This window comes from Cyprinus carpio, chromosome B18 (assembly GCF_018340385.1).
Source record: "Cyprinus carpio isolate SPL01 chromosome B18, ASM1834038v1, whole genome shotgun sequence".
In the NCBI taxonomy this organism is placed as follows: domain Eukaryota; kingdom Metazoa; phylum Chordata; class Actinopteri; order Cypriniformes; family Cyprinidae; genus Cyprinus; species Cyprinus carpio.
In genome coordinates, this window is record NC_056614.1 from 16,961,432 (window position 1) to 16,973,566 (window position 12,135).

At 36.7% G+C, this 12,135-nt stretch overlaps 1 protein-coding gene across 1 annotated transcript in view; it reads left to right on the forward strand.

The window, feature by feature from the left end:
* LOC109109982 (cortactin-binding protein 2-like) overlaps window positions 1–12,135 on the forward strand; it is a 43,582-nt gene that overhangs the window by 30,145 nt on the left and 1,302 nt on the right. Inside the window, exons 6-22 of the mRNA XM_042744070.1 lie at window positions 128–227; window positions 1,118–1,268; window positions 1,836–2,063; window positions 2,173–2,290; window positions 2,392–2,649; window positions 4,012–4,107; window positions 5,851–5,930; window positions 6,353–6,439; window positions 7,566–7,665; window positions 8,145–8,300; window positions 8,372–8,553; window positions 9,290–9,468; window positions 9,703–9,908; window positions 10,101–10,283; window positions 10,401–10,452; window positions 10,536–10,647; window positions 11,200–11,346. Of these exons, the coding sequence (XP_042600004.1) occupies window positions 128–227; window positions 1,118–1,268; window positions 1,836–2,063; window positions 2,173–2,290; window positions 2,392–2,649; window positions 4,012–4,107; window positions 5,851–5,930; window positions 6,353–6,439; window positions 7,566–7,665; window positions 8,145–8,300; window positions 8,372–8,553; window positions 9,290–9,468; window positions 9,703–9,908; window positions 10,101–10,283; window positions 10,401–10,452; window positions 10,536–10,647; window positions 11,200–11,346 (2,435 nt within the window). The remainder of the gene's footprint in view (window positions 1–127; window positions 228–1,117; window positions 1,269–1,835; window positions 2,064–2,172; window positions 2,291–2,391; window positions 2,650–4,011; window positions 4,108–5,850; window positions 5,931–6,352; window positions 6,440–7,565; window positions 7,666–8,144; window positions 8,301–8,371; window positions 8,554–9,289; window positions 9,469–9,702; window positions 9,909–10,100; window positions 10,284–10,400; window positions 10,453–10,535; window positions 10,648–11,199; window positions 11,347–12,135) is intronic.

The window sequence follows — 12,135 nt, forward strand, 5'->3', positions numbered from 1 at the left end:
TGCATAAGTTTTGCATGAGACATTATCCAGTGATTGTTTTTCTATAGATTTAGAATTACTTGTGTACACATACACAGTGAATATATATTTATAATATGTAAATAATGTTTTAATGTCTATTTTTTAGACTGCTTAAATTTGCTGCTGACTTCAGGGGCATCTGCTGATGCTGTTGATGAAACAGGATTTACGCCGTTACATGCCGCTGCTGAAAATGGTCACCATGGGTGAGTCCTCTCTTCTCAATTCCCTCGCTTTTGTGCCATTTTAAGTCTTTTATTTTGTTTTCAAGAACAGACAGTTTTGCGCCTCTTATTAGCATCATATCAGGTGATCTGATCATAAGTTGTCAGGTGAGACTGAGTTTTACAAAAAGTTGTCACTTTTTTTCCCAAGTATACTTTGCAAATTTTAATCTATCTTGCATTTTTATTACTTTTGGTCCCACGTTATATTAGGTGGCCTTAACTACTATGTACTTACGTTGAAATTAATATTTGATGCAATGCACTTATTGCGTACATACATGTTTTTACATTGTAGTTATATTTTAAATAATACCTGCATGTGTCTGTAATAACATTTATAATTACACTGTTAATCCATCCCTTACACCTTAGCCCCCCCTTAAACCTACCCAGACCATCAAACCTGTCCCTAACCTTACCCATTTCCCACCTCAATAGCAGCAAAAGTGTTTTACAATACAATAAGAACACAATAAGTACATTGTACTTATTTTTGATATAAGTACATAGTAGTTAAGGCCACCTAATATAAAGTGGACCAGACTTTTTTTTATATGGGACTGTTTTTTTAAAGCTGCATGTTACAGGCTTGTATAAAACCTTGCTTTAGGGCATTAAATGACTGACAGGTGAGTAGGTGGTATGCATCAAGAAGGATTAGCATGTAAAATAAAATGTGATGTACTCATATATGCTTGTGACTACCTTTATATGTGGATTGAGTATCCAAATGACAAAATGTGTTGGATCTATTTTGGACATGTATTTAGCGCTGCCCAGTTGTGATTAAATCGTGTAACCAGGGTTGACGCAATTTCATGTCTCTGATGTGTTTCTCTATGCAATGATATCTGCTCTGTCATTGGTAGGTGTGTGAAAGCTCTTGTGAAATGTGGAGCTGATTTGGACAGGGAGTGTTCGCAGGGAAGGACCCCTCTGTACCTGGCCTGTGAACAGGGACATGTGGAGTGTGTGAAAGTCTTGCTAGACGCAGGAGCGGACTGTTCACATGTCACGACTGTGAGTTTTCAGATCCGCACTGACAGTGTTACACAAATACATTCTGCATTCCTGAACACTTTAGGGAATACTGCCCCTCTTTTCATCTCCATGGTTACCTTAACAGATGAGCGTGGGTATTTCGCTGTCTGTGTGTTGCTCAGAATGTAATTATGGTCCCTGTTTTAGAAACACTTAATGCCTAGATGTTTTCTCAGTTTGCTCTAATTTTCTAGACTAAACATAACCCAAAATATCCTGTGAAATTCCAAATGTCTATATTAAGGTGGTTTTTATTAGCTGGTTGGTTCATCTTTTGTGCAGTTTTTGTGATCTGCTTTATTGTAAGTGTATGTGTATAGGTAGATTGTGGAATTTTTAAATAAATTATATAAATAACAATAATGCAAATAAATAAGAAAAAACTTACATTCTAATATGAATAATAATTACATAAATAATAAAATGTATTTTCATATTATTATTATTTTTTTTTTATTACACAATTGCACAATTAGTGCATTTCCTCAAAAATATTTTTTTTTTCTACCTGTTTACCCCTTCAACTTAAGTGTTTTTTGTTCACAGGACAACTGCACGGCTCTACATGCCACAGTTAGTTCAGGTCATGTGGGCACTCTGAAGCTCCTGCTACACCACCCATCTCCTGAACCAGACCTTGGACTCCCTGCATCAACTTCAGGCCCCAACCAGGAGCTCCAACACCCTGGCATAACCAAGGCCAGTCAAATTCTCAACCACAGTAACCAGGATGGCTGGACTGCTGCCCATATTGCTGCATCCAGGGGCTACAAGGTGACATGTTTGATGATGAGTACACTGCTTCACACCAGAAAACAAGAGTTAGAGGAGACTGATAAACACAGATGGTGCCTTGCATGCTTTTCTGTCTCCTGGTTTACAGAAATGCCTGGAGGTTTTGTGTAACCACAGTCAACAGGACATGGAGAAGAGGGATAAATGCAATCGCACCATACATGATGTTGCCACAGACGACTGCAAAGACCTACTAGAGAACCTGGGTAAGCATAGTTTGAGCGATGGAGCTTTTTACAAATGTGATAGTTAACTTGATAATTGACCCCTGCCTTACCATTTAACTTTTGATTTCTACCCTATTTAGACTGGTACATAGTGGTTGTACAGGTCCTCATGAGCTCACCGGAGCGTCTTTGCCCTGTGGATCTCCTGGAGGATGGCTGCGCTGTTGGCAAAGTTACAATTCAGCGCCATACTAGCTGGGAAGAACTATCAGAAAGCTTGAGTCATCTGCTGACCAGTCACCTCCAGCTAATTTGTGGGAGCTGGGAACTGGAGGAAGCTCTGGACAGGGCAGACACTTTAGGGCTCTCTTCTAACAGCATGGCCTCTGTAGTTATAGGTAAACACATCTACTGTACATCTTACAATATAACTAGCTAATTGCCTAGAAATTCAGATAAATTTGCTTCCATTTAACTTAATTCTCTCCATAACTTTAGGTGTTATGTGTTGTGTTTAATTAATAATAATACAAATATCTCATGAAATTTCAGAATTTTTTTAAAGAAGTCTCTTATGCTGCATTAAGGCTGCATTTATTTGATCAACAATACAGAAAAAAATTAATATAGTGAAATATTATTACAATTAAAAATACAAGTTTTCTATTGTAATATATTTTAAAATGTAATGTATTTCTTTGATGAAAAAAAAATTAAAAATCTTAATGGTCCTAAACAGCATTTTTTTAATTAATTTATTTTGACATGAAATATGACCTAGACATTTCTTCACCCTTTCACTCACATATTTGGATGTACAGTGCAGAAGCAGTCATGATCGTGTCATGATTTCTTTGAAATGCAACCTGTAGCATAGACACACTTTTGCAGTGGCTATTCTTAGATGGCCCCAGCCTCCTGAACAGCTGCAGTGCTTCCTGAATTGCTCTTGGTCACTGTTCAAGTTTTAATTTCCCCACCTCAGCGATTTTATACTGCTGTTGTCATAGATGCAAGAAAAAAGAGATGACCGAAAAGCCCAATATGTTATAAATATCACATATAACTATCATTAGTATGATTTGTGGTATAAAACTTCTGAATATAGAACGCAGCACCACACACACATCCACAGAAACATGCTATTATTTACTTGTGTAGGCTCTTCAGTAGTTATCCTGACACTGGCTCTAGTGAGCGTGAAGTTTAAATGGCTCTTGTCTTGGGTGTTGGTAGGGAAGGACGTGGGATAGAGGCCTAACTGAGCTTGGCTTGACCTGAGGGTTGTCATGCAGAGCTGCTGAAAATAAACTAGCCTTCTCCAAGTTCTCACCTATCTCTTTCACACCCCTCTGGCCTTCTCCCTCTCTCTTTTGCACTCTTTCTCTCACCACTTCTTTTTTTGTTTACACTCAACTCCTCCCTTAAGACAAGATGTTTCCAAACACCAAGAGCAGATGTCTAAATGAAGCGATTTGGCCTACAGAGAGCAACGTGATGACTATCTACTATTCCTGACACAAAACATGAGGAGAATGACAGACAGGAAAAAAAGAGAGAGAGGAGGATTTGCAGGATAAAAGCTGATTTATCATAGCTTTCAAGTTTGACATACAGTACTACTGTAGATGAAAACTGCTCCCATGTCAGTTAGGATTACAAATCCGTGTCTTTCACCATAGGCGGACACATAAATCTAGCCGATGTACCTCTCTTAAATCCTCTAGTTAAACTGTTATCTTTATGCGTGTGTATTTCAGGTGATGCTGTATGGTTGCCAGGGCAGGAGCTGCCTCAGTCTCCTTGGGACCTCGTTCGGAAGCGTCTGAGTCAACGCATTACCATACATCTTAAAGGTGGGCTTTGTAGCCATTTCATTCAGTCTCTTCAAACTAATGCATGCATCACACTACTTTCACTACTTTCAAATAGCTATTTTAAAATGTAATAATATTTTAAAATTGCATTGCTTTTACTATATTTTTAAATGCTTTGAATTTTTTGAATATGAATATGAAATAAATGCAGCCTTGGTGGGAATAAGAATAAGAAAAATCGGTAACACTTTATTTTAAGGTGTCCTTGTTACGCATGTTACATGTACTTACTATTATAATAACAATTAATTATACATAATTACATGCAAGTAATCCTAAACCGAACCCTAATCCTAACCCTAACCATATAGTTAGTACATGTAGTTAATTAACATTACTCAGTACTTAAATGTATAATTACACTGTAATAAGGACATCTTAAAATAAAGTGTAACCAAAACATCATACAAAACCCTATTCCTATAAACCCTATTCTTTCTCTATTCTTTTTTTATCATTATTTTATGTACTTGTTATCTTTTTAATTATAAAAAATAATAACTTGACCCTCTAACACTAGCTCTATCTATCTATCTCTTTTCTATTTTCAATCATTGATACATTTATGAAATGTATTCAAATACATACAGTACTATTCAGTGTAGGATCAGTTTTTTTTTAAGTAATTAATATTTTTATTCAGCTAGAATGCATTTAATTGATGAAAGGGGACAGTAAGACATTTATGGTGTTACAATTTTTTTTAAAATAATTGTAATAATTTTTTATATTTAAATAAATGCTGAAAAAAGCATCATGGTTTTCAAAAAAAATTAAAATAAATAAAAACAGAGCTAATTTCAATATTGATAATAGTTTTAAAAAAGAATCTTGAACAAAAGTTCTCTGTTCTTTTTTTATTCTACCTAATTGTTTTCTTTTGATAAATAGCTCCATCTATTCTATCTCTTTTCTATCTACATTTTATTCTGTGTATTTAATATTTAATACTGTGTTGTTTCGATTTCTTCTATTACCCTCTTTTGTAAGTCATTCTGGATAAAAGCATCTTAAAAATTATTAAACAGTAATGTAACCCTAATATGCTGATTTGGTGTTTAAGAAATTATTATCAATGTTGAAAACAGTTTTCTGTTTAAAATAGTATTGTGAAAACTATTATATATTTATACAATATTCTTTAATGAATAAAAAGAAAGAACAACTTTTCTTTGAAATGTTTTTTGTAACTGTCACTTTTAAATAATTGAATGGATCTTTGCTAAATAAAAAAAGTTGTATTTCTTATGAAAAAACTAAATCTTGCCCGTTTTTATTTTAATGTTTCAACTTGTATATTACAACCAAAAAAATTTAGTTTATGTGGAAATTGACATTAAATTATATTAATAAATAGAGTAACAGTATTGGTTATAGTTCCTAATATGTAATGCATTAACTAATATTAACATATTGAACCTTATTGTAAAGTAAAATGTATCACATTGTTGGTAAAGGAGAAAGATATACCCTTCTGTGATAGAAAGAATCAGCAGATCTCTTGTGTTTCCACGCTCCCCTTCATTACATGACCCTGATGTTTAGCCAGGCTCCAGAATATTCCATCTCATACGATGGCACGTCAAAAACAACTCTGTGTAGCCCTTGCTCAAATCCATTTGACACAGATCTCCTGATCTCCCATGGCTTCAGTGTGCTCTTTGGTATACTGGGTAGGTTTGATTTATGGCTCATGGCTGCTATGATTTTGCTTTCTGTCAGGCCTGTCAGAGTGCACTCTGGATGAGATGACGTACGACTCCCTGATCCCTCTACAGCTGCTGCAGAACTATGTCCGCCTGGTACGCTGACTCACTCTCTGCATCAGTTTTTAGCATGTCTGAGTTTCTCTGGATGATCTTTAAAGTTTGGATAAAGAGTGCTGAGAGAAACAAGGCCTTATAATACCATGGGACCAAAACAATATTCTTTGAGCCTCCACCACCAGTGTGGCACCTTGGGACAACAGATACTATTTGTGTTTTAAAATGTTGTAATAGAAGATACATGCAGTGCAACAAGCAGTAACTTAAGACAGCAAAACACCCTCCAAGACACACTTGAGAAATCGAGCCTCCATAAAGGCATGCATAAATAAAATATTTGGCACAAATGATAAAATGAAGCTGGTCTAAATGAATAATACATGTGCTGTTGTTCATGATATTTACCAGTATTAATGGTAGTGCATTTTGATAAACTCTGTGTTTTTGCGTGTGGTCAGGTGGAACAGTACCATAATGTCATCTTCCACGGGCTGGAGGGCAGCTTTCAGGATTACATCGCCAACCAGATCTCTCATTATATCAAGGTAACTATTATCAAGTGTTTTAAATATTAGTTTTTAACTCCGTGGATGAATAAGTGAATGCATTTTGTTAATTTAAAATGTCAAGAATCACTTTTAAATGTTATACTTTTTTTAACATTTAACACTGAAGATATGAGGAGGCCTAAATACAATAAAGCTTAAATCCAACAGAGTTTCATACACAATGTACATTGATACACTGATACATTTATGAAATGTAATTAAATACATTCAGTTCTATTCAGTTTAGAGTCTTTTCTATTCTATTTGGAGTCTATTCAGATATTTTTTTTTAAATAAAATAATATTTGTATTCAGAAAGAATGCATTTAATTGATGAAAGGTGACAGTAAGACATTTGTAGAGTTACAAAAAAAAAACTTTTTATTTATTTATATTTAAATAAATGCTTTTCTTTTGAAATTTCTGTTCATCAAAGAATCCTGAAAGAGAAGCATCATGATAAAAAAAAAGCAGTGCAAATAATTTCAATGTTGATACTTATTAAAAAACAAAAATACTGTGCAAATCAATATTATCGATATTTGAATGATTTCTGGAGGATCATGTGACACTGAAGACTGGAGTAATGGCTGCTGAAAATCCAGTTTTGCCATCACAAGAATAAATTACATTTTAAAATATTTTAAAATAGAAAACAGTTATTTTAAATTGTAATAATATTTCATAATATTACTGTTTTTACTGTGTTTTCTATCCAATAAAAGTGGCCTTGGTGAGCATAAGAGACTTATTTTTAATACAATAAAAAAATCTTACTAACCCCAAACTTTTGAACGGTAGTGTATAAAAAAATCACAAGCAATCTTATTTCAGTGATGTAAGATATTTGTGAGTGAAACTGGTTATTCTATGAGAAAAATGTGGGGTGGGACGGTGTATTAAGAAAACACAGTCAAGATTTGATCTCATGTTGAATGTCACAGATTTCAAAACGAGTAAGATAAACATGAGCTAAATCTCTGAATAAATTGCAGTAATGTTCTGCTTTCAAAAGAATTTTGAATGATTAGTGTGTCTCGTTTGTCTCATGTATTGTGGGCGTCCATCTGTACTGGTCATGATGTTTATGATGCACCTGTTGTGTGTTTGTGTGTGTTCGCAGCACAGAAAGGAGGCCCAGGGGATTGGCTGTGATGTCGTAAGGGTGGAGATAGACGAGGGTCTATCAAAAGAGCACCTGCTGGAGATCTTCATCAACTGTGGTAAGAGTCTCTTCAATCATGCAGCGCTCTGTCAAGGAGTCACATTTCTCAGGTGATGATGTAGGCAAAGGAGCAGAGGAAGAAGCTACTGCAGTAGGCCACTGATGATTTGGCATGTCTTTGGCCTGTACCTTATAAAAATGAAAAGTAAAAAAGTAAAAGTAAGGCACAAAATGTCCAAAAATAATCACTATTTCAGTAATGTACCCATAAACCGTTTACATGATTGTGAAAAAAACACTTACTAACATGCTATAAAATGACTATTTTATAAAATATATATGTATATATATGTATTAAAAGTAATGAGAGTCAAATTTTTGCTTTTAAATCCTCCAAACACTGGCCCCATTCACTTTTATTGTAAGTTAATCACTACGACCTTGATTTTTGTGTTGAACCAATAATATTCCTTGAATAATTACATGTTTTAATTTCAGTGGTTTGTCTGGTGTTGATGGAGTTGTGTTGTGTATCAGGGTTCCTGGTGTCTTTGCATGAAGGCAGCGCTGGGCGTTGTGTTGTGGTGGTTTTGGAGGGTCTGCAGAGAGCCCACTCTCTCAGCCAGCTCCTGGGAGACCTGTGCGAAGCCCTGGAGAACCGAGGATCTGTCTATTCCCTCTCCGTCAACCATGGTGAGACTCATCCCTGGAACAGTCAGTGTACCAGAAAGAGCATTTCAGTTCAACTCTTTTCTGATGGCCAGGTCAGGACGGGCTTTACTATTTCCATGAAGGGAGTTTTTTGATTGGCACACTGGCCAAGCCTCGCCTACAGGGTGCTGAGCTACGATTACAGCAGCACTTCCGCTGGGTTCAGCTGCGCTGGGACACCGAGCCCCTCAATGGCATGCTGGGACGTCATCTACGCAGAAAACTCCTCCACAAGGTCAGCCCTGCTTATTATCTAATGAGCTGCAGGGAAGACCACCAGAATAGCCATTCAGCTCTAAATTTAGTTGAGATAGTTTAGTATATTTAGTGTAGTTTAGTGTAGTGTAGACTGCTGAATCATTCAAATAAACATTGAGACTGCACAACAACATAAATTTTATAAAAATCATTCGATATCTAATTGTTAAAGAATAAGTTTAAATTCTGTTATTTTTGTTTTAATTACAAACAGTGGATACTGGAACTTTTAAAGGGATAGTTCACCCAACAAAAAAACTAATTCTGTCAGTAATTACTCACCATCACGTCGTTCAAAACCCATAAGACCTTCGTTCGTCTTCAGAACACAAATTAAAATATTTTTGTTGAAATCCGAGAGCTTTTTGACACTACATAGACAGCAACGCAACTACCACAAGAATACTTTTTATGCGCAAAGAAAACAAAAAGAACAACTTCATTCAACAATTTCTTCTCTTCTGAGGGTCAGAGAGCTGATATATTCATCATCAATTGAAAAATTAATTTACGAATCGGCTACTTGTTATATCTTTCACAAACTCTCATGAAGCCTAAAGTAGATGTCAGGATTAAAAGACCACTTTAATGATGATTCTGCGGTGCTTTGCATCTGTTTGATCAGTACATTGTTCAAAATAACTCCTTTGGTGACAATTGCAAGAAAATATTGATTTGCATCCCTTCAGTTGAGTTTCTCTGTGGCTGCTCAGACTCAGGGCCGGTGCTGGACCTCTGATGATCCTGTACACAAATCGCTTTCTTGGGTGTGCTCAGTGTGGCACCAGCTCAACGCCTGCCTGTCGCGTCTGGGGACCTCAGAGGCCTTGTTGGGACCCTATATCTTCCTCTCCTGCCCTGTGAATCCAGAACAGACCCAAGCTATTCCCAAGTACATCAGTCTAATGTTTTCACAATACTGGAATTTCTAACTTCAATACTCATACTTCAATAATCATGTGCTGCATACTTGTAAATGATAATAGTGAAAGCTCTAAAACACACAGTGCAAACAACTCTATACCTATTAAAATTAAACAATTTAAAATACAGTGTGGTGTGTCAACTCACTGTTGGAGAGAAGAGAGAATGCAGCTGGTACCTTATATCGATACTCTGTGTTTAGGTGGCTGGTGAGGCTTTGGAACGCAGTGATAGTTCCACGGGTCGAGGATGCTGTTATATCTAGAGTAACAGCCAAGCGCTCTCCCTCCCAGCGACGGTCTCCCAACAACAAAGGTCTGAGCCCGGGTCAGAGGGCGGTAGTCAAAGCAGCTCTTAATATCCTGCTGAATAAGGCTGTGCTGCAGGGCTGCCCGCTGCCCAGAACAGGTACAGCACCATCAAAAATATTGAGGAACACACGTTGCCACTAATACAACTACACTAGCTTAGCTAATTTTACAAAAAAAAAAACAGCTGGGCTACTTTTTCCAACAACATTCAAAGTAGCCGTCAGCCATTAAATCTTTCAGTGTAGTCTTTATTGGTACTTCCTGACTCTTTTTCTCTTTGTGTGGTTAGAGATTGACAGGTTCTTACCAGAGTTCCAGGGAGGATGTTTCCATCTTTCCACCGTTGGCTCTGCCTACAGGAAAGGTGGCAGAAAAGGACGCGATAATGGCGCTTGGAGACGAGCCAATACCAGTCCAAGGAAGAAAGTAAGCCCCGCCTCTGGGAGGAGCTCTAGCTGCTCTTTAAGAGAAGGTGAGGTGTAACTGATGGCTTTGATTTTGCAGTATACCTATGCAGTTCTGCTACAGCAACAAGCTACTGTTGATACAAATTCGCATAATAATTTGTTCTTTTATTCTTATTATATAGGATCTCTGGCCAGTTCAAGCTCTCACTCAATGACAAATGTCAATCATGCAAGGTGTGTTTATTTATGTGGGAATATGTATGTACTACCAGCAGATGGCAGTGTTAGTCAATGATTATGTGTGTATGCTCCGGCAGACTCGGTGAAGGAGTTGCTGTGGGTCTGTCACTCTGCTCTGATGATGAGACGGATCTCATCAGAGAACTCCAGACCATGTGCTCTAGCAAATCTGAGCCAGACATAAGCAAGGTAGTAGACATTAATGCTCGCACATTCTTCTGTTCAGAAGCTTGGGGTTGGTAAAATTGTTTTTAAGAAATCTCACAACAGTGGCATTTATTTAATCAAAATGCAGTAATATTGTGAAACATTGTTACAGTTTCAAATAAATGCTTTCTATTTTAATATATTTTGAAATGTAGTTTATTTCTGTGATGGCAAAGCTGAATTTTAAGAAGCCATCACTCCAGTGTCACGGGATCCTTAAGAAATTGCTGCTCAAGAAACATTTTTGCAAATACTGTTCATGCACCACTTACATTTCTTCAGAAAATTTCAAAATATAGTTTGTTATTATCGGTACTGGTTCATTTTACGTACACATTAAAAAGCAGTGGTTTAATCCTCTAGTCTCAGATTTAGTCGGTGCAAACAAAAACAAACAAAAAAAAATACAGCTTGTGCTTCTCTTTAGAGACTTTCTGTTCAGGCTACACAAACAGTCTGGCACAGTTTAGCACATGTCCTTGCAGTTTCTAGGAATTGACGAGCTGTGTTCATTTCCTCTTTTACCTGGTACAGATTGCTCTTTTTAAAGAGGACTTCATCATGCTTCCAGACTCGATTCCGCCCACTCCTCGGAGGAATGATGGCGAGGTCACGCAGCCCCAAACACGCCCTGTTACAACAGAGTGTGCTGTGGATATGACCCATCCTCCACCACAGAAGGCAAGTCTTTGATAAAACACCATGGCTCTGTTCCTAAGCCTACTGAGCCACCTACATGCATAGCTGCCTTCTAAGGCAACATCCTAACTGTCATGGAGCCTCATAAATAAACTATTTGGAATGTTTTACATATAGTGAACAAATAGAGCATAGTCAGGTTCTGGAAGTAAACATCCTGTTCATTTTAATTCATAGGGAAACAACTTAAGCTATGAAAGACAGACCTACTGTGAACTACAAGGGTGTCAGTAAATGGTATATGCTTTTGTTGAAGCCATCAACCCACACATACCTTTTTTGGGTAATTTTATTTTTAACGTTTAACAGTAGAATATCTGGTGAAAAGGTGTATTACCCATAATTCTGCAAAGAAATCTCCAACAATCAGAGGCTCAAAACAAGCAACCCTTACCAAAAAGTAGTATACTTCAAGTTTATTTTATTAAGTATACTTAAGTAAAGTTCAAGTATATTTAGACTTTTTGTAAGTATAAGTCAAGCATACTTAAATGTCATTTTAAGTATATTTCTGAGGAGTACATAAAGCCCATTTCTGAGAAGTACATAAAAAGTAAACTAAAAGCATACTTTCCTATTTTTTAGTTTAAAAGAAGTATACTAATAGCACACTTGAATAAACTTCTTTTTCGTAAGGGTTACTCGTCACACCCTGATATCACGTGTCTTTACGGGACCTTTACGGGTTGTGTGTGAACGCAGGCACATATTCCGGGTAATCACTGGCAATGTAAAAGTGCAAAATCTAGCGACCCGGGTACAAATGCCGGG